The 18,318-nt window shown below is 56.3% G+C and overlaps 1 protein-coding gene across 4 annotated transcripts in view; it reads right to left on the minus strand.

The window, feature by feature from the left end:
• Positions 1-18,318, minus strand: part of GAS7 (growth arrest specific 7) — a 238,943-nt gene that overhangs the window by 15,760 nt on the left and 204,865 nt on the right. For all 4 annotated transcript variants that reach the window (XM_062216544.1, XM_062216547.1, XM_062216546.1 and 1 more), the window contains exons 6-8: positions 11,320-11,409; positions 5,749-5,864; positions 2,597-2,671 (exon numbers count right to left, since the gene is read on the minus strand). In XM_062216544.1, coding sequence (XP_062072528.1) covers positions 2,597-2,671; positions 5,749-5,864; positions 11,320-11,409 — 281 coding nt within the window. The remainder of the gene's footprint in view (positions 1-2,596; positions 2,672-5,748; positions 5,865-11,319; positions 11,410-18,318) is intronic.

Genomic DNA, 18,318 nt, shown 5'->3' on the forward strand with positions numbered 1-18,318 from the left:
ACACCCCCAAGATTTCTGTTCCCACCTACAACTGGAGGCACGTCTAATCAAATGCATATTACCGTCATAACTGCCAAGCCAGGGAAGACCACAATTCCATTTGCTTCCCACCCAGGAGAGAAGAACTGAAGGCAGAATAAAGAATCTAATTCTGTGTTTCCATCAATGTGCACATGTCCTGTGAAATCTCCTCTCAACGCAGCACTGGGGTTGCCAACGTAGCTCAGGTCTCCGGGATCAGCATCTTGTTGGCAGCTCCATGTTTCTAAGCTGCAGCCTTGCGCTTTGCAAGTGTCTTAGCTGGCCTGCCCAGGTCACACGTCCAAAGCCACAGTACTGCTGCCCACTGTTGTGTGTGTGTGTAGGGGCCTCACACGCATGCCCTCCCTGGGGCTTGCTGGTAGGAGTGTGTGTGTGCAAGGGCGACAGGCTACCTGCTCACGTACAGGTGAGTAGCACCGATGCATGCATGCATGTGGGAGCCTGTGTTAGAGTGCTGGTGTCTGCACATGCATGGGTTGATGGCACGGCGGTGCAGGCCCGGGGTGAGGAGCCGGGCGGCTCGAGGTAGCAGCATACGCTGTGCCTGTTGGCAGGACACAGTGTCCTTGGCCACAGCCCAGGCCGGGGAGTGGAAGCCGGAAGACTCAGGAGCAGCCGAGTGGCTACAGGGCATGGGGATCCTGGGGCAAACCCCCTTCCCAGGCCACAAAGGTTGCTCCCCTCCATGCCCCTTTCAGTCCCCCATCTCGGCCCTGGTGCAGGGAGCTCATTTACCCCCAGGGTAAAGACACTGGCTCCGTGGCCGGCTGGGTTGGTGAAAGCCATCGGGGGAGACCACTTGGCTGCACTGTGAGCCCACGCAGAGGTTTTAATCAAAGCCACATTTGGCTGGCGGAGTTTCTGTCCCCTAAAGGCCTGCAGGTCTGTACGTGTTTACCATCATAGCTCTCTGACAGTCCTCAGGGCTTCAACTCCTCCTGCAGCATGAATCCCAACTGAGACCAGCACAGGCCAGAGAAAGGGACCACCCTTCCTATGCAAACCTCCTGAGGGCCTATTGTTTTTATTGAGGTCAAAGTCCTATTACACTCGCTCTACCACCCTCAGGTCTGCAAGGTTGTGTAACCATCACCTCTAGCTACAGCCCACGCACTTTCCACACCTTGAAAGTTTGCATTCCCACTGCCTCTCCCCCAAATTTAAACGTGGAAGCCCTGGCCCCGGTGTTGCTGTCATCTGGGGAAGGTTATACGAGGTCCCAATGGTGCAGGCCGTGATCTGATGGGGTTCGAGTCCTTATTGGAAGGGACCCCTGAGCTGGCTCTCACTCCCCCAACCCCTAGCACACACGGAGGGGAGGCCACGTGAGCACACAGGGAGAAGGTGGAGTCTAGAGCCCTCTGGGAGAGCCCTCCCCTGACACCAACGTTGATGGCAACTTGATCTTGCACTTCCAGCCTCTAGACCCTGCAAAAACAAACTGAAGCCACCCCATTGGTGGCGTTCTGTTAAGCAGCCTGAACAGACAGGTGCACCCTTAGAGAAAGCCCCACGGCCATTAAGCAGTCATTCCCCCACGCCTCTCCTCTAGTCCCTGGGGACCAGCAATCTGCTTGTTCTCTCTGGGTTTGATGATCCTGAAATAATCAATAATTGATTGGAATTGTATACAATGGGACCTTTTGCGTCTGGCTTTTACTTAGCCTAGTATTTTTGAGGGTCATCCACACAGCAGCAAGCATCAGGGGTTCACTCCTTTTTTATGGGTGGAAAATACTCCATCACAGATCCACAGCTCTCCACTGTGCATATACGAGCCCCATGCAGGCTTGTACTCACACATGAACATGTCTGAGTCCTGCCAGTGGAATGGCTGGGTCATATGATAATTCAGTGCTCCACTATTTGAGGAACTGCCCAGCTGTTTTCCATGGGGGCTGCACCCTTCACATTCCCGCCAGTGGTGCAGGAGGGCGTGGACTTTGCTAACTCACAGGGCACATGATGCTCCCCCTAGGGATCCGTGAGTGTCTGGGAGGCTTGAGCTGCATTGCCCAGGCCAGCAGGTCTGCACAGTTACAGCTGGGGCTGGCTAAGGGAGCCTGGGTCTCAGGCCCACAGGAGAGATTTCCAATAAGGCACTAGGTGTAAAATCCTCTCACACCCAGGCTCTTCCCAGCCTGCCTCAGAGGAAGGAGAGCAGGGCAGGGGTGCTTAGAGGCTGCTCTCCAGGTGCCAGGGGACAGGCAGGAGGGTCTTGGCTTCCAGAGAGAGAAGACAATGTGGAAGTGCCCTCCTTGACGGAGGATGCCCGCACCTTGGACCATGGTGAGCCAACCTGAGCCATGAGTGCCACCTTGAGCCACAGGTGCACATATTGACTTAGGAGTGCCTAGCTTGAGCCATGTGAGCCCACCTGGATCCACAGCTGCACACCTGGAGCCATGAGTGGGTGCCCACCTGGAGCCACTCCTATGGGGATCTCGCCCTCCAAACGTGCACCAATGCCAGTGATCAACCATGGGTGCAAAGGGAACCGACTTCCTCTGTGCCCCTTCTCCTCCCTGCTCCCATCACTCTCCTCCCAACTCACCCTTCCTCCTGGGCAGCCAAGGAGTTCTGGGAGAGCTTAGCGAGGTTCTTCGCATACTCTTCTTCGATCTTTATCCTGCAAAGGAAGGAAACCCAACACATCAGCTCTCCAGTGACAGACCGGGTTGGGGGGGGTATGTCAGCCACGTCAAGAACCCACATGTGGGGCCAGCATTGTGGTGCAGCGGGTTAAAGCCCTGCCCTGAAGTGCTGGCATCCTATATGGGTGCCAGTTCTAGTCCCCGCTGCTCCTCTTCCGATCCAGCTCTCTGGGCTGGGAAAGCAATGGAAGATGGCTCAAGGCCTTGGGCCCCTGCACCCACATGAGAGACCCAGAAGAAGCTCCTGGCTCCTGGCTTCAGATTGGCTCAACTCCGGCCGTTGTAGCCATTTTGGGAATGAACCAGCGGATGGAAGATAGATCTCTCTCTCTCTCTCCCCCTCTCCCTCTCTCTCTGTAACTCTTTCAAATAAATAAAAATAAATCTTAAAAAAAAAAAAAAAAGAACCTGCGTGTGAGCTCTGACAGTGTGTGGTTCCCGTCTGTCCATCTGACACACAGCAGGTGCTTAATAACTATATTGAGGAGCTGGAGTTGTGGCGTGGTGAAGCTGCCAGCTGTGATGCCAGCATCCCATACAGGTGCCGGTTTGAGTCCCGGCTGCTCTGCTTCCAATCCAGCTCCCTGCTAATGCACCTGGGAAGGTAGTGGAGGATGGCCCAAGTGCTTAGGCCCCTGCCACCCATGTGGGAGACCCAGATGGGGTACCAGAATCCTGGCTTCAACCTGGCCCAGCCCTGGCTTTTGTAGCCATTTAGAGAGTGAACCAACAGATGGAAGATCTCGCTCTCTCTCTATGTAAGTCTGCCTTTCAAATAAATTCACAAATCTTTTTAAAGACCAAATATTTGTTGAATAGACAAATGAATAAATGAATGAAATGGCCTTAATGCTCTCACCTCACTGCACAACGGAACATTTCTGCCTATCTTCTAGGGCACTGGGGTTTGGAGCTGTCACTGGCACAGCTCCTGGCCCAGGGTAGGACATGTGACGGCCCTTCAGTGAATGAACACAGTTTGTGATGGACCATCAGGGACATGCTGTGTGGCTCCCTCTCCCTCCCAGCCCCAGAACTCTGGGTTTAGGGACCCCCTCCAATATAACAGAACCTCCCCGACAGCCTTGACCCTCAGAAGCAGGAGCAGAACCTCTCCCTGGTGTCTCCCCCAACCCCCACATCTTCGTTAAGCCCATAGGGGACCAGTGTTTCCATGGAAACCAGGCAGCATCCAGAGCTGCAGCTCGTGTCCATCTCCCAGGAGAGGGCAGCTGCCTTGGCTGTGGCCTCCAGCGGGTAGAACCTTCTAGATCACCCGGCACAGCCATGTCAAGTGTGTTGTCAAACTATCGTTGTCCGCCTAAGCTGACCCCTGGGCTGCGGTAGGAGATGGGAGCTGAGCTCACGACACTTGCAGCCGGCCCCAGAGAAGAGCCCCTGACACTGGGGCCGTCAGCAGTACTGACTCAGTCTGGTGGAGGTGCTCTGGGTAATAACTACTGCATCAATTGGCATCAAGATGCTCACTCCGGTTCCTCCTCGCATGGCCTTGCTCTCCGCTCCTCCTCTCGCCTGTCCCTGCGACCTCTGACCTAGGCCGACTGACCTGTCACTTCCTCTCCCCTCCTGCTGGTGGGACTGTGGGGACTGCCAGCCTGCACCTGCAGACAGTGACCAAGAGATCTCTCTAGGAAGCAGATCCAACTCCAGCACCTGCAGCTCCTCCTCCACCATGCTCTGCTTCCCTAAGCCATGGCCACAGCAGCCCAGGGTCTGTCCCCTAGCCACACACACACTCCATGTCTGCCCCTTGGCCCGCCCTAGCGGAGCCCAGGTTGGACTGGGAGAAGTGACGGGGGTCTGTGTGTCCTCAGGGAAGACCACAAGGGCTCTGCAGTGGCAGATTCCACGTGCTGCTTTGGAAACAGAAACCACAGCCTGGCCAGCCTCTGCCTTTTACAGCCCTCTTCCCCTCCGCCTGTCTTACGCTTTTGTTTTCTCACACCTGAGCCAGGCAACCTGGTTTAATGGGTCATAAAATGAAGATTGGGTTACACAAATAGGAAATAGGTCTCCCAGCGAAAGGGACTTCTTTAAAATGCCAAAGCATTATTATTCGATTATTGTGGTTTTAATAAAAAAAGAAATATTTAAAAAAGATGCTGTCATTTACTACAAATATCTCCAACATGCCTTGGAAATGCCACTTGGAAACCTGTGTGTATGTGCACATGTGATGTTGTGCGTGCAGGTGTCTGTTCACATGTGTGTACATGCATGTATGCACACAAGGCAATGTGTGCAGGTGTGTGTTCACACACATGTATGCACACGCAGGGTGATATGTGCACGTGTATACATGTGTACCCGTGTGGGTATGGGTTTGTGCATGTGTGGAGCGTATGTGCAGGTATGAAGGTGCGTGTGTGCCACACATGTGGAGGTGTATGTACTTGGGTGTGTGTATGTCTGGGTGCTTGAGAGTCTCAGAACTTGGAGAGACAGGGAGGGTATCTCTTCCTCTTTGTAACTTTCCCTACTTCTGTCCATTTTGACTATACTGCTTCTCCAGCTCTGTTTCCCATGCGCCTTAGGCAAACTCTGTCCTAACCTCTGAAGGCAGGGGTGGAAGGGGTGGGAGTGGGGAGTTCTGTGTCCCCTGGCCTGGGGGACACAGTTTTGGCTCCAAGTCGAATTGAAACGAAACATTCCCTTTGGATTATGGAAAGGGACAGTGCTTCCAATGAGATGAGGTAAAAAATGGGGTCGCACAGTCTATATAGGTAGGAGACAGTTGGGAGTGGTGGGGACTGTGGCAAAGTGCAACGCGTGGCTCCTGTCCAGGGGCAGCCACCACGCAGCTCCAGCTGCTGCTGTGTGAGGGATGAGTCGGCCATCCCGCCAACCCTTCTGCTTTCTCAGTTACCCAGATTTTAAAGTAAAATCTACCAATTAGAAAAACACGTTGGTCTGAGTATTTCAATATACGACACAGGGCAAAGCCACACATCCGTGGGCCAGCTCTGCCCCAGAGCCCTGAGTCTCATGCTCCCACGAGGCTGGGTGGGGCCGGGAGGGGCCGCCGCATCACCTTTCCCGGATGAACTCGGACATCTCCTTCTGCATCTGCTTGCCCTTTAGTTGCTTCTGAAGCAGTAGCTCAAACCCAGCCACGGTGCCGTTGCCTTGGGGGTCCTTCTTATCAGCCTGCGAGGGAGACAGAAGCACAGGAGTCCAGGGGATGTAGGGGAGAGGCGTGCACCCACGGAGAACCAGCTGCACCTGGCAGCCCCGCCCCCAGCTGCCCCACAGCAGGGGTCCCCGTCCGTCCCACAGTGGGTGCTGTGTGAAGCGGCCAGGGTTGGAACAGTCCCTGCCACCCTAAGCTTCTGTACCAGAACCTCAATCCTCCAGGCAGCAGCATTGAGAGGCGGGGCCCTAGAGAGGCGTCGGTCATGAGGACTTGGCTCTCACGAGTGGATTTTTAAAATAAGATTTATTTATTTGAATGGAGAGAGAGAGAGAGAAACAGAGAAAGATCTTCCATCCACTGATTCACTCCCCAAAGGGCCACAACGGCAGGAGCTGGGCCCATCTGAAGCCAGAGCCAGCAGCTTCTTCCAGGTCTCCCATGCACTTGGGCCATCCTCCACGGCTTTCCCAGGCTATAGCAGAGAGCTGCATTGGAAGTGGAGCAGCTGGGACTTGAACCAGCGTCCCTATGGGATTTTTTTAGTTGCTGCAATGCTGGTGCCTCCTGAGTGGATTAACATGGCAATCCCGGGAGTGGATTTCTCACAAAACCACGGTAGGCCCTCGCTGGCCCCCTCTCAGGGGCTGATGCAGTAAGAAGGCCGTCAGCTGACCCCAGCATCTTCGCGTGGAATTCTCAGCCACAACCCAAGCAAATCCCAGGTCATTACGAATCACCGAGCCCCCGGGTTCTGTTACAGTAACACAGGCAGACTGAGATCGATGTACTCCTTAGCTCTCCCCACTGGGGGACAACGGGGAAGAAGGGCGTGTGACCAAGGCACAGGAGGTGAACCCCAGTAGCCCAGAACACCCCAGCCAGGGGGCTGCTGCGCCTGGCTTGGCCCTTTGGGGAATCTTGGGGCTCTGCCTCTATGCTGGGACAGCCTGTGGGTGGCCATGGGCACCATCCTCTCTCCCACCAGCTCCTTTTTTTTTTTTTTTTTAATTTTTTTATTTTTGACAGGCAGAGTGGATAGTGAGAGAGACAGACAGAGAGAAAGGTCTTCCTTTGCCATTGGTTCACCCTGCAATGGCCATTGCGGCCGGCGCGCTGCGCTGATCCAAAGGCAGGAGCCAGGTGTTTATCCTGGTCTCCCATGGGGTGCAGGGCCCAAGCACTTGGGCCATCCTCCACTGCATTCCCGGGCCACAGCAGAGAGCTGGACTGGAAGAGGGGCAACCGGGACAGGATCGGTGCCCCGACCGGGACTAGAACCCAGTGTGCCAGCGCTGCAAGGCGGAGGATTAGCCTGTTGAGCCACGGCGCCGGCTGCCCACCAGCTTCTTGTACTTGCTACTGCGGCAGTAACTTCTTCCCATACACCTACAGAGATGGTTCCAGTACAGAAAATCCAACAGTCCTAGTGGCGGCCCTAGGGGGAGAACCTGGCCGGGAGGGAAGCCAGGGTGGAAGAGGCTGGGGCCAGCACTTAATTCCTAGCTGGGTAACCCCGGGCCAGGCCTTTGTTTGCTTCCAAGCTGCACAATGGGGACCACCATGGCACTGGCCTTCTACCCTCATTTCGGGATGAATGACACACATATGCGAGTGGCTTAGCACCAGGCCCAGCACACCATAAGCACTCAACAAGCAGCGTCCACTGTTAGCTACTTAAAAATAAACAGCCGGCGCTGCGGCTTGCTAGGCTAATCCTCTGCCTGTGGCACTGGAACCCCAGGTTCTAGTCCCCATCGGGGCGCCGGATTCTGTCCCGGTTGCTCCTCTTCCAGTCCAGCTCTCTGCTGTGGCCCAGGAAGGCAGTGGAGGATGGCCCAAGTGCTTGGGCCCTGCACCTGCATGGGAGACCAGGAGGAAGCACCTGGCTCCTGGCTTCGGATCAGCACAGCACACCAGCTGTAGTGGCCATCTGGTGGGTGAACCAATGGAGAGAAGACCTTTCTCTCTGTCTCTCTCTCTCACTGTCTAACTCTGCCTGTCATAAATAAATAAACAAACAAACAAACAAATATATTGAGATCTGGGGAAGATGGCCAAGTTAACAAAATAGAAATTTAGAACCCAATTTGTTTTTCAAGCACCAATTCTTAAAGTTTCAAATTAAATTATTTTTGTTGTTTCCTGCACTTCCTCAAGCACGCCTGCATACTCCTTTTGCACCCCACCTCCTGCCTGGCACCCACAGCATGGCCTTCCCCCCCGGGACATCCATTCTGGCATCCACCTGCTGGAGAGTCAGCTCCCAGAGCCGCACCAGCCCCTGGCCGCCATCGCCACCACCTACAAGTGTTCTCCCCCATCACGGCCTTCCCCAGCAGGAGTCCAGGGTCAAATGCTCTGAGCCTCCATGGAAGAGGGAGGAATAGGCTTTGATGTCACAGAGAGGGCACGGTGAGCCCTCTGTCCCAGCGCCCGCCAAGACCCAGGCTCTCAGCTCAGTTCAGCCATGGGTGACAGGGTCACGTCCTGGGCTGTGTTGCCCACCCTTGGAAACAGGGCTGGGCTGCATCCCTGAGCCCCCTCTAGACCAGACATGTGGGCAAAAGGAAAAGAAAGGGGCCCTTGAAGAAATCCCGCTAACCACTGTCAAGCAGATGGAGGGTGTCCCGGCCCAACCCCACTTCCGTCTGTCACAGGGTCCCTTCTCAGGACACACGGCTAACGCTGTGACAGTGAGATGACTCCATGCTCTCGCTGTCTAAGATTCTCCGTGCACAACGAAGATGGGTGCGTGCCACTCTGTGAACACCCCATTTTGTTGAAAAAGCAAAAGGAAACCCCACTGGAAACACTGAGCCCAGGTTTGCCTCCCTTCGAACCTGACAGGCTCTGTGATTCACCGTCTCCAGGGAGAAGCAGCCAGAAGGGCACGAGCCTTAATGATGGTGTCAGGAGACAGGAAGTTCTATTTAAGGACAAGGCCTTGGTGGCCAGGAGATGAAAAGCTCCGAGTGAGCATGAGAGTCTCCAGGGGAGCGGAATGAAGACGAGAACTCACAAGCGTCACTCGCTCGGATGCTGTGTCCAGGGCATGGGACCGAATGCTCCCTCCAGCTGCCACGGCTCCTCCAAGCCTCTGCACGCTGATCTGCCCCATTACCTGGGGCTCACACCACGCTCCCTGGAATGTTGCACCTGCTGTGCCCTCTTCCAGGGCTGACTTCCTAATCCAGCTACGTCTCTGATCTCTGTGGCTGCCACCATCCTTCCCGTCTTTATTCACCCCCCTTTCAGCTTATACACCCGCATGCATGACACACAGAAACCACAGCCCACCCTACTTTTGCTTAAAATCCTCCCCCCAGGGGTGGGTGGTGTGGTGCAGTGGGTTAAAGTGCTACTTGGGATGCGGTCAGCCTCTACAGGAGTGCCGGCTTGCGTCCTGGCTGTTCCATTTCCAATTCAGCTTCCTGCTAATTCACTTGGGAAATAGCAACAGACAGCCCTGCCAAAGGTGCTTGGGTTCCTGCCACCCACATGGGAGATGCTGGAGACCCAGATGTCGGTCTGGACTCTTGGTTTTGGCCTAGTTCAGCCCTGGCGGCTGCAGGCATTTGGGGAATGAACCAGTGGATGGAAGACCTCTGTCTCTCTGCCTTCCAAATAAATGTGGTGGGTGGGTGGATTGGGGGCTCCAACAGCCTCCTCTTGCAAACAGCATAAACTCCAACATCCTTATCAGGGCCTACAAGTTTCAGTTTCCACACTCTGGTTCCTGCTCGGTCTCTGGGTCCCCTCCCCAGGTCTGTCTATGCCCAAGCCAGGGCTTCTGACATTATTTAGGGAACCTCTACACAGATCTCGTCCTGGAAGCCACACAGCAGGGCCGAAAGGCACCGTGTCTACTTGGGGAGCCGCAGGAACCACTGAACGGACATCTGCTGAAATGGGAAGGATTTGGAGAAAGAAACCAGAAAAGGATGGATGATCGATTTTGCACGGTGGTGACAACTAGTCTTTGCTTCTTGTTCCTCAGGGTGTTTACAGACTTCTTCCTGAAGTGGGCAATGCACAAGGCTGGGCAAACACTGCATCTGATTCCACAAGGAGGGGTCTCAATCTTGAAGGTCATTGCTGACTTAAAGTGTGAACACGGGTTGGCGCTGTGGCGTAGTGAGTAAAACTGCCGCCTGCAGTGCCAGCATCCCATGTGGGCGCCAGTTTTGAGTCCTGGCTGTTCCTCTTCTGATCCAGCTCCCTGCTAATGTGCCTGGGAAATCAGTGGAAGATGGCCCTAGTGCCTGGGCCCCTGTACCCTCGTGGGAGACCAGGATAAAGCTCCTGGCTTTGGATCGGTTCAGCTCTGCCACTGTGGCCATTTGTGAAGTGAGCCAGCAGATGGAAGACCCCTCTCTCTGTTTCTACCTCTACCTCTCTCTGGCTGTAACTCTGCCTCTCAAATAAATAAATAAATCTTCCTTTAAAAAAATAAAGAAAATGTAAACACTCAATGATTCCTAGAGTTTCTGAGATTCAGGATTCTGCACACCTTTTGAAAAATCTGGGGTGAACGTTGTGGCATAGCGGGTTAAGCCACTGTCTACAATGTGGGCATCCCATATCAGAGTGTTGGTTCATGTCCTGAGTGCTCTGCTTTAGATCCAGCTCCTGCTAATGCACCCGGGACAGCAGCAGAAGATGGTCCAAGTGCTTGGGTCCCTGCCATCCACATGGGAAACCTGGATGGAGTTCCTGGGTCCTGGCTTTGGCCTGGCCCAGCCTTGGCTGTTGTAGTCTTTTGGGGGGTGAGCCAGTAGAAGGAAGATAGCTCTCTTTCTCTTCCACCCTCCATCCCTCCCTCTGTCACTTCGTCTTTCAAACAAACAGTCAATGTTTTCACAAATCTATGCATGTATTTTAACTGCGGTAAGACACACAGACACAAATTCACCATTTTCAGAAGCTGCAAGTGTTCAGTTTGGTGGCATTAAATTCACTCACACCGTGGTGCATCCAATACCACCATCCACTTACAGGCCTGTCACCTTGCAAAACTGAAACTCCGTGTCTGTGAAACAATCTGCAGAAAGCCTGGGGCCCGAGAATGACCAAAGCCAGAGCTCTCCAGAGATCCCCGGCCCCAGCCTCCTTGTGACCTGGATGGGAACGGTGAGGCTCAGTCCCAAGTCTGAGCAGTGGCGGAGCCGGTGTGAAGCCCAGACCACGCACAGAGGCTGACTGTGGTCTCCCACCTTCCCCGAGCTGGGAAGTCACACCCCACGGCTACCCCGCCTCCTGGCCCAGCTTCCGCTCTGATAACTCGCTCCATTCAGGCCATGGTCTGGACCTTGAGACGGTCTTCAGTTCTTGCCATGGTTCCCAAATTGACCACTGGTCTCGCGTGCTCTGATAGGAGGAGACCCTCAGCTTGAAGAGCCAGGGCCCCTCCTGGGTGCCCACTCCTGGTCCTCAGGGCCACAGGGTGGGGGGCACTGAGGCAGGGCTTACCCAGAAGTAGTCACAGTAGCTCCACTCGGTCGGCTTCAGCAGCTGCTGCTCCGGCATCGTGTCCGGGTGAGGGAAGGTCACGCAGTTTATCTGTGCAGCACAGAACAGGAAAAAACAACTTCACTGGGGGATTAGGAGGAGTGAGAAAGGCTGGGTTCCCTGGACCCAGCATGACAGAGACCTCCCTGTAGGGCCAGCTCGATAGGACACACAATGGGATACTCGGATGCTCCAGTGGCCAGCACTGCAAATGAGGGCCATGGGCACGCACCCCCATGCCGGGGGCTGGGAACCAGGGCAACCTCACAGCTGCAAACCTCTGCACCCTAGGCCCCAGCAATGGCGCTTCTGCAGGTGCACCCTGCAGCGGTAGCTGCACACGTGTGTGGCACGACCATCTACAGCCGCAAAAGGCTGGACCACAACCCCACCGCCCATTGCTGGTAGGAATGGTGATGCAAAGTTCGAGACAGACGCCCCTGGAAATCAGATCCACAGGGAAGGACACGGTGAGAAAGTTCTTATAGATTAATAAGGGGAGTGTGCCAAGGTACTCTGTTAAATGGGCAGAAAAGACAAGCTGTAGAACAGAATTATAGGAGGGTACCATTTGGGTTATAATGCTACAGACACATTTGGTTATTTATGTACAGCATCCTGCTTAGAAGTTGATAACATTTTGCTTCCAAGGGAAGATACTGTGTGGGTGGAGGTCAGAGGTCACGAGGCTCCTTGGTGCATCTGATCTCACAGGTACGACAGGACCACCACAGCTTCACATCCTCACCCAGGGTGCACACCTGGGGCTGGCCGTGGCCAAGGAGCAGGCAGTGCAGCGAGGTCTGGGGTATTTGAGCCGCCTTGTGATGCCCCATGGCTGCCCCAGCCGCTCTAAGGAGGTGGATCTGCCGTGGCTCCTGCTCACGTGGCTTTGAGCCCCTGCTCTTCTCCTGGTCTGTAGAGCAGGGCCTGAGCTCTGTGCACCTTTGCCCCGCTGCCTGCAGCCCATGCACCCGTGGGAGACCTCGGATGGTATGGGGAAGGGCAAGGAAGAAACCCCAGACATGGGCACAGAACTCCAGCGCTGATGTAGGCAGGACACACGCGTCGGGGGTGGGGAGGGGAATCAGCCTCTGTTTTGGACAGGGGCAGGTGCATGGAGCTCCGTCCCAGGGGCCCCCTCACAGCCGCTCTCTCCAACTGCTGTCAGGCCAGGATGGGGCACCCGGTGTTGCTACATGCTGGCATTGTTCAATGAAGTGGCCCCATTTGGTGGGTTGGCATTGAACTCAAGGTTTAGGGGCCTGAGGGTGGTTCCCGGTCCATGGGAGCCTCATGGTACCCAGGGCACAGGCTGTCCTGGGTAAAAGAAGGGTCCCTTCTAGGGGAGGGAGGGTGGTGGGAGGGAGAGCAGGGACCAGCCTGGAGGGACGGACTGGGGCAGGGATGACCAGAGAGAACTCTGGAGATGGACAGCTCTGCACTCCGCTGGGCTCAAGCTGGGGCCCAAGAGAGCCTCTGGGCTGCAGTTCTCTCCCAACGCCCGCAATTCTGGGCCACCCAGGCCAGCATGGCCCACAGTGGCCACAGCTGGAAAAGAGACCCAGAGATCCCCTCAGTGCCCAGCCTCGGGCAATGGTTTCCCCAGACCCTGGTTTCGGGGGTGACCCCCCAATGTGTCCAGAGGCAAGCCACCTTCACAGGTGCTCGGCCTCGCAGGTGAGACACAGGCTGAGTCATTTGCATTCCACATGGGAGGATCTGAGTTCAAGCCGGGCTCCCGCTCCTGACTGCAGCTTCTTACCCATGCGCACCCTGGGAGGCTGCAGTGACGGCTCCAGTGGTTGGGGTGGGGAGAGGGGAGATCTGGACTGAGTTTCCAGGTCCACCGCCCAGCCCCGGCGGCCACAGGCATTTGGGAGAGCAAATGACCACATAAGAGCTCCATCTCCCTCTCTCTGTCTCTCTCACACTCCCAGGCGTGTGGGGTGGATTTCAAAGTCACATACAACCCCTTGTTTGGGTTCCAGCTGGTCCAGTGACAACAAACAGTGGTGATCACACCCTGCTCTCCTTCGCTTAATAATGCAGCCCGTGAGCACTGCAGTCCAAGGTAGCGACACAGTCACCACGATAGTGAAGTGAACTACGTGCAACCAGCAGAGCCATGGGCCAGTGGACCCTCAGAGCCCACGGGGGGCATTGGTTCCAGGACCCCTGTGGGTCCCCAAATCCACAGACACTCAGGTCCTCGATTATAAAGCGGTGTAGAACCTGCTGCACCTGAGCTACTCACACTCTGGGTATAGGGTAAATCCTCCCTGGGTTCCTGAGGATACCTAACACAATGCAGATGCTACGTAAATATACCATCCTGTGAGAGAATAAGGACCAGGGAAAAAGGGTCTATCCATGTTTAATACAGATAAAAGTCTTTTTGTTGTTGCTATTGAGGGGTGGGATGGTATTTTCAATCCACAGCCGGTCAAATCCTGGACACAGAGCCCATGGTTATGGAGGGCTGACTATGCTCATGGCAGGTGTAAGCCACACCCTCCTCCTTCATCTCTCCTCCCCCAGACTGCACGGGGCCAGGGAGGAAGAACTTGACTGGGCCAGGAGTCAAGAACTTGACCGTGCCAGGAGGAGGCATGGCTTGGCCAGCAGTGGGTTGAGACAGGAGGGGAGCCTTTGAGTCACCTGGAGGGCTTGTTAGAAACCCAGGTGGCTGGAGCTCACCTGAGCTCCCAGGTGATGCTGATGGCCTGGGGACCAGGGCACCTCCCAAAGGCTTCAATGAAGCAGCCGCAGAGCCCTGGTTCCAGATGGGCATCTGCTCTGGAGACTGGAAGAGCCATAGTTTTAGGAGGGGAGAGGCACGCACCAGCACAGGACAGCTCTCTGGGTTGGGGCACAGGAGTGAAGGAAGGTCAGGACTCATCTTGCCGCTTCTGCCACTCTGTGAGGACATGAGTCCTCGGATGGACTGGCCAGGGGACCCAGTCCACCCATCACTGCCTGGGTCAACTTGGGTTTGGGGAGTTCTCACTCCCAGCCCACCCACAGGGTCTTCCCCCAAACCTTCAGGGCCCTGCAGCCCCTGGTGGCCATCTGGAGAACTGCACCCTGCCAGCCTCTGGGGAGATACAGCACTGAGGGGGTCCCCGGGGCCTTAGCTGAGGCCCCCAGCCCAGAACTTGGTATGCATTCTCATCCCACTGGCCTGGCAACCCCACCGGGGGTGGGGGGGACACTGGCCACGTGTTAACCAAGGATACCGAGGATCACAGAAATTCAGTATTCGACTCCAGAGCCCTCAACCATGATGCTGTTCGATGTTCCATCCGCCCATCCACTTCCCTTTAAGTGTTTGTTGAATGGCTGCTGGTGCCCTGCACCATGCTCCGCCTTCCCAGCCATCTGCACGTGGACATTTGTGACGACAGTTCCTGCGGTGGTCTGGTTAACATTTCTCTTCCCTGCCAATGGCCCGACCATGAGGGGCAGACAGCATCTTTTCCCTGTGGTTTCTGGGGTACACAGTGGGTACTTAGTAGATGCTTCTCTGTGTCTGGAGCCCAGAGACAGAAGCCATAGCGTTGGTCCCCAGCGGCTGGATAAGGAAGTCACTGGGAGACTTGGGGCTGACTCTGGCACTGTATCAAGCAGGTAGGTGGTGCTGAGGCTGCAGAATGGGCCAGGGATTCAGGGCAGGAACCCTGAAGGGAGAGCAGGATCCTTAGGGAGCAAGAGCAGGGCCTGAGCAGGGAGACGGGATACACCCGTGGTTCTATCAGCTTGGCCAGAGTCAGGGAGTGGACAAAACTGAGTGACAGAGGGCCTCGCACGTGTGCCCAGGGGGCTGTCTAGCGAGAGCTGACAGGGCTGGGCTGCTGCATTGTACACTGGGGGACAGCATGGCCATGGCCACCAGGGGAGGCCCAATAGGGACCTGGGGAGCAATGTAGGAAAGAGGGAGTGAGGAGATGAACTGGGGCACTTTGCAGGCTGAGCAGAGCCATGAAGTTGAGCCGGCGACTCTCATCTTGGGGCAGTTCTGCGCCCGCCCTCACATCTGGGGTTCTGGGGGTGGGTGTCTCCTGGTATCCAGCGGGTAGAGGCCAGAGATGCCGATAAGCACCCTGGAAGGCCCCGCACGCCTCCCACAACAGAGCTATTGGATCCCAAAGCCAACAGTGCCGAGGTGGAGGACCCCATGTAGGGGTGGGGGCAGAGGGGGAGATGCGGGAGAAATCGCCGGTTCTGGAGAGAACACGGCTGGGGCAGCGGGTGGGATGGTGAGAGCCGCGTGGTGTGCGGAGATGCAGAAGCAATGGGAGTTGAAATGTACGTCTGCCATGCCCCGGTAGAATTCATGGGATGCACAAAGAACCAGGCCAGGGGAAAGCAAGGCTCTCGCCGACTACCCTGTGGCTACGATGTGGGGAGGCAGGGTCCAGAGCTGGCTTCCTAACTCCAGGGCCATCACAGTCGCCCTTGGGCTGTCCTCCTACAACCTCCAGACTTGACAGTCGAGGCTCCTGTGCCCCTGAGGAATAAGCAGGGAGGACCCCACGGCTCCAGCCAGCAGAGCTCCCAGCCTGGGTGGGGTGGGATAGAGGAGGTGGGACTGGCCTGTCTCCATGGAAACCTCCACAGGTGGGTCTCTGTCCCCTCGTGGGCGACATTGTCCAGGCAGTTAGCCTCGGGGTCCAGGTATACCTCTGCAAAAGAGCTTGTCTTCTCTCAAGCACCTCCATCCCATGCTGCGCCTGTAGACACAGGGTACGGCTGCAGGAGCCACTTCCTGTCCAGCCACGGCTAACAACAGGCCAGCCACCGTTCCACGTACGATACCATGGCATGCCTCATGGCAGCTCTGTCAGACAGGCGCTGTTAGCATCACCATCCTACAGATGAAGGCACTGAGGCACAGAGAGGTTAAGTAACTTAGGCAACAGCACACAGCATGTGTGTAACAGTGGAGCCAGAGGCTGGGCTCCTAACTCAACACAACGTTCTTCCAACATCCCCTCCATGGCAGGGGCTCAGGAAGGAGAGGATGCCTCCCAGAATGCACTGTTCAGGGCAAGTGCCAGCAGCCACTCCCACTGCGACCTCCCTTGGGCTCAGCAGCGTCAGCCAGCTGCATCCTTGCTCTTGGATCAACTCTCTTCTCTCCATCCCTCAAGTAAACAGGGAACAACTCCAGTGAACAGCTGGCCCTGCACCCCCGCTGGGGTGTCCACCGAGCAGGTGAAGTGCCTACCAGGCCACAAGGGCTCTCGGGAGTGGGGGGGGGGGGGCCTAGCCAAGGGGACAGCAGCAGCCAGCAAGGCACCTGGCCACAGGTGTGAGAGCCGCTGAATGCAGCGGGACTCCCCGTGGCTCCTGGCCCTGGGGGAGGCTCCTCCCTTGCCCGGCCTGTAGGCAGCACGGAGGAAGCCGGTTTGACAACCATGGGCTGCAGCCAAGCTGGCCTTGGCTTTTCTCCTGCAGGGACACTGCTCTGGGAGAGGTGTGGGAGAGGAAAAGCCAGGACTAGGGGCTCCTGGGAGCAGAGAAGAAAAGACCCCCAAAGGTATGCACCCGCCTCCAGGCTCCCAGCAGGGCTCCGGGGCTTCAGACTGGCTATACTAGGAAGCCACGAGATGTGACCAGGTGGCCCTGATGTCATCTTTTCTGGAATCCGCCCAATCTTGACACGTCTCACCCGGGCCGCGAGCTGCCACGGTGCTGTCACTCCCAATCTCACAGCCCTGCCAGCCCTACACAGGTGACAGCAAAGCTGAGAGCTGAGCCAGGCTGCCAGGTCAGCTCTGTGCCTGAGCCTTCAAAACCAACCCTGGGGCACAGAGCCTCAGAACTGAGCTCTGCCCATGCCCGCCCCCTGGACCCGGACACACCACCCTGTGCTGCCCAGGCCTCAGAGCTTCTGCTCTGGGGGATCAGGCAGCATGGGATGATACTTTTCCACTCATCCCGTGTGCTAGGGAGACGGAAGCTCACGACCCATCCCTTCCCTCTGAGCGTCTCCCTACTGCAGTGGCCATGAGCTCAGGAGGATGGGGTACAGAGGAAGGGGCAAGTGCAGGGAGACAAGCAGCAGAATGGAGTCTCTTCCTTCTCCTGATCCAGGAAACTCCTGGGAGCTCCAGCCTTGAGCCAGCTTTCCAGGGCACTTGTGACAATTCAGAGGTGGGGTCTGTCTGTGCCTGGGGCCTGCCTGCCTTCACCAGCTCCTCTCATAACAAGGAGGCTGCTGCTGCCCCAGCAGGCTGAACCATCTGCCCAGCTCTCAAGAGACAAACTCCACTGGCACACACAGGTCCAGAGGGGTCACCCACCCACACTACTCCAGCCAGCTCCAGAGGGGCATGGCCGGCAGCAAGGGGGCCTAGAGTTTGACGCCTGATGCTTCCAGGCGGGGGGTGACGTTGGGAGAGGGGCCCCTCAGAGCCTCAAGTTCCCTGTCTTTACACAGGAGATGATCGCGCGCGCGCGCGCGCGCGCGCGTGTGTGTGTGTGTGTTTTTAGAGCCAGGCTCTGCTAAGTGCGTACACATGGGGACCCACTTAGCCCCTGCACCCTTCCCACGACACCGACGTCCCCCATGTGTCCATTCCGCAGATGTGAATGCTGAGGCTGCTGCATGGCCACTGAAGGTCAGAACTGATGTCTGGCTTCAGAGTCCAAGTCCACAATCACAACACACGTGCCTGTCGAGTCTACCATCGACACCTCCGACAGCCTGCGGGGCCACTGCTGGTGCCTATCACACGTACACACACACACACGCAGCAGCACTTACAGCCACGGCTGGGGTCCGCCTGCTTAACCCCCTTGTTCCTCCACAGCAAGATTTTCAGCCAGGGGGACTTGGGGTGGGTAAGGCACCCACTCCTGGTTTTATCTGTGGGGGTGACCAGCATTTCTGCTGCTCTCGACTAAAATAGCAAACCCTGGATGCACGCCTCAAAGCTGTAAGTCATTGGCTGC

Source organism: Lepus europaeus, chromosome 18 (genome assembly GCF_033115175.1).
Source record: "Lepus europaeus isolate LE1 chromosome 18, mLepTim1.pri, whole genome shotgun sequence".
Classification (NCBI taxonomy): Eukaryota; Metazoa; Chordata; class Mammalia; order Lagomorpha; family Leporidae; genus Lepus; species Lepus europaeus.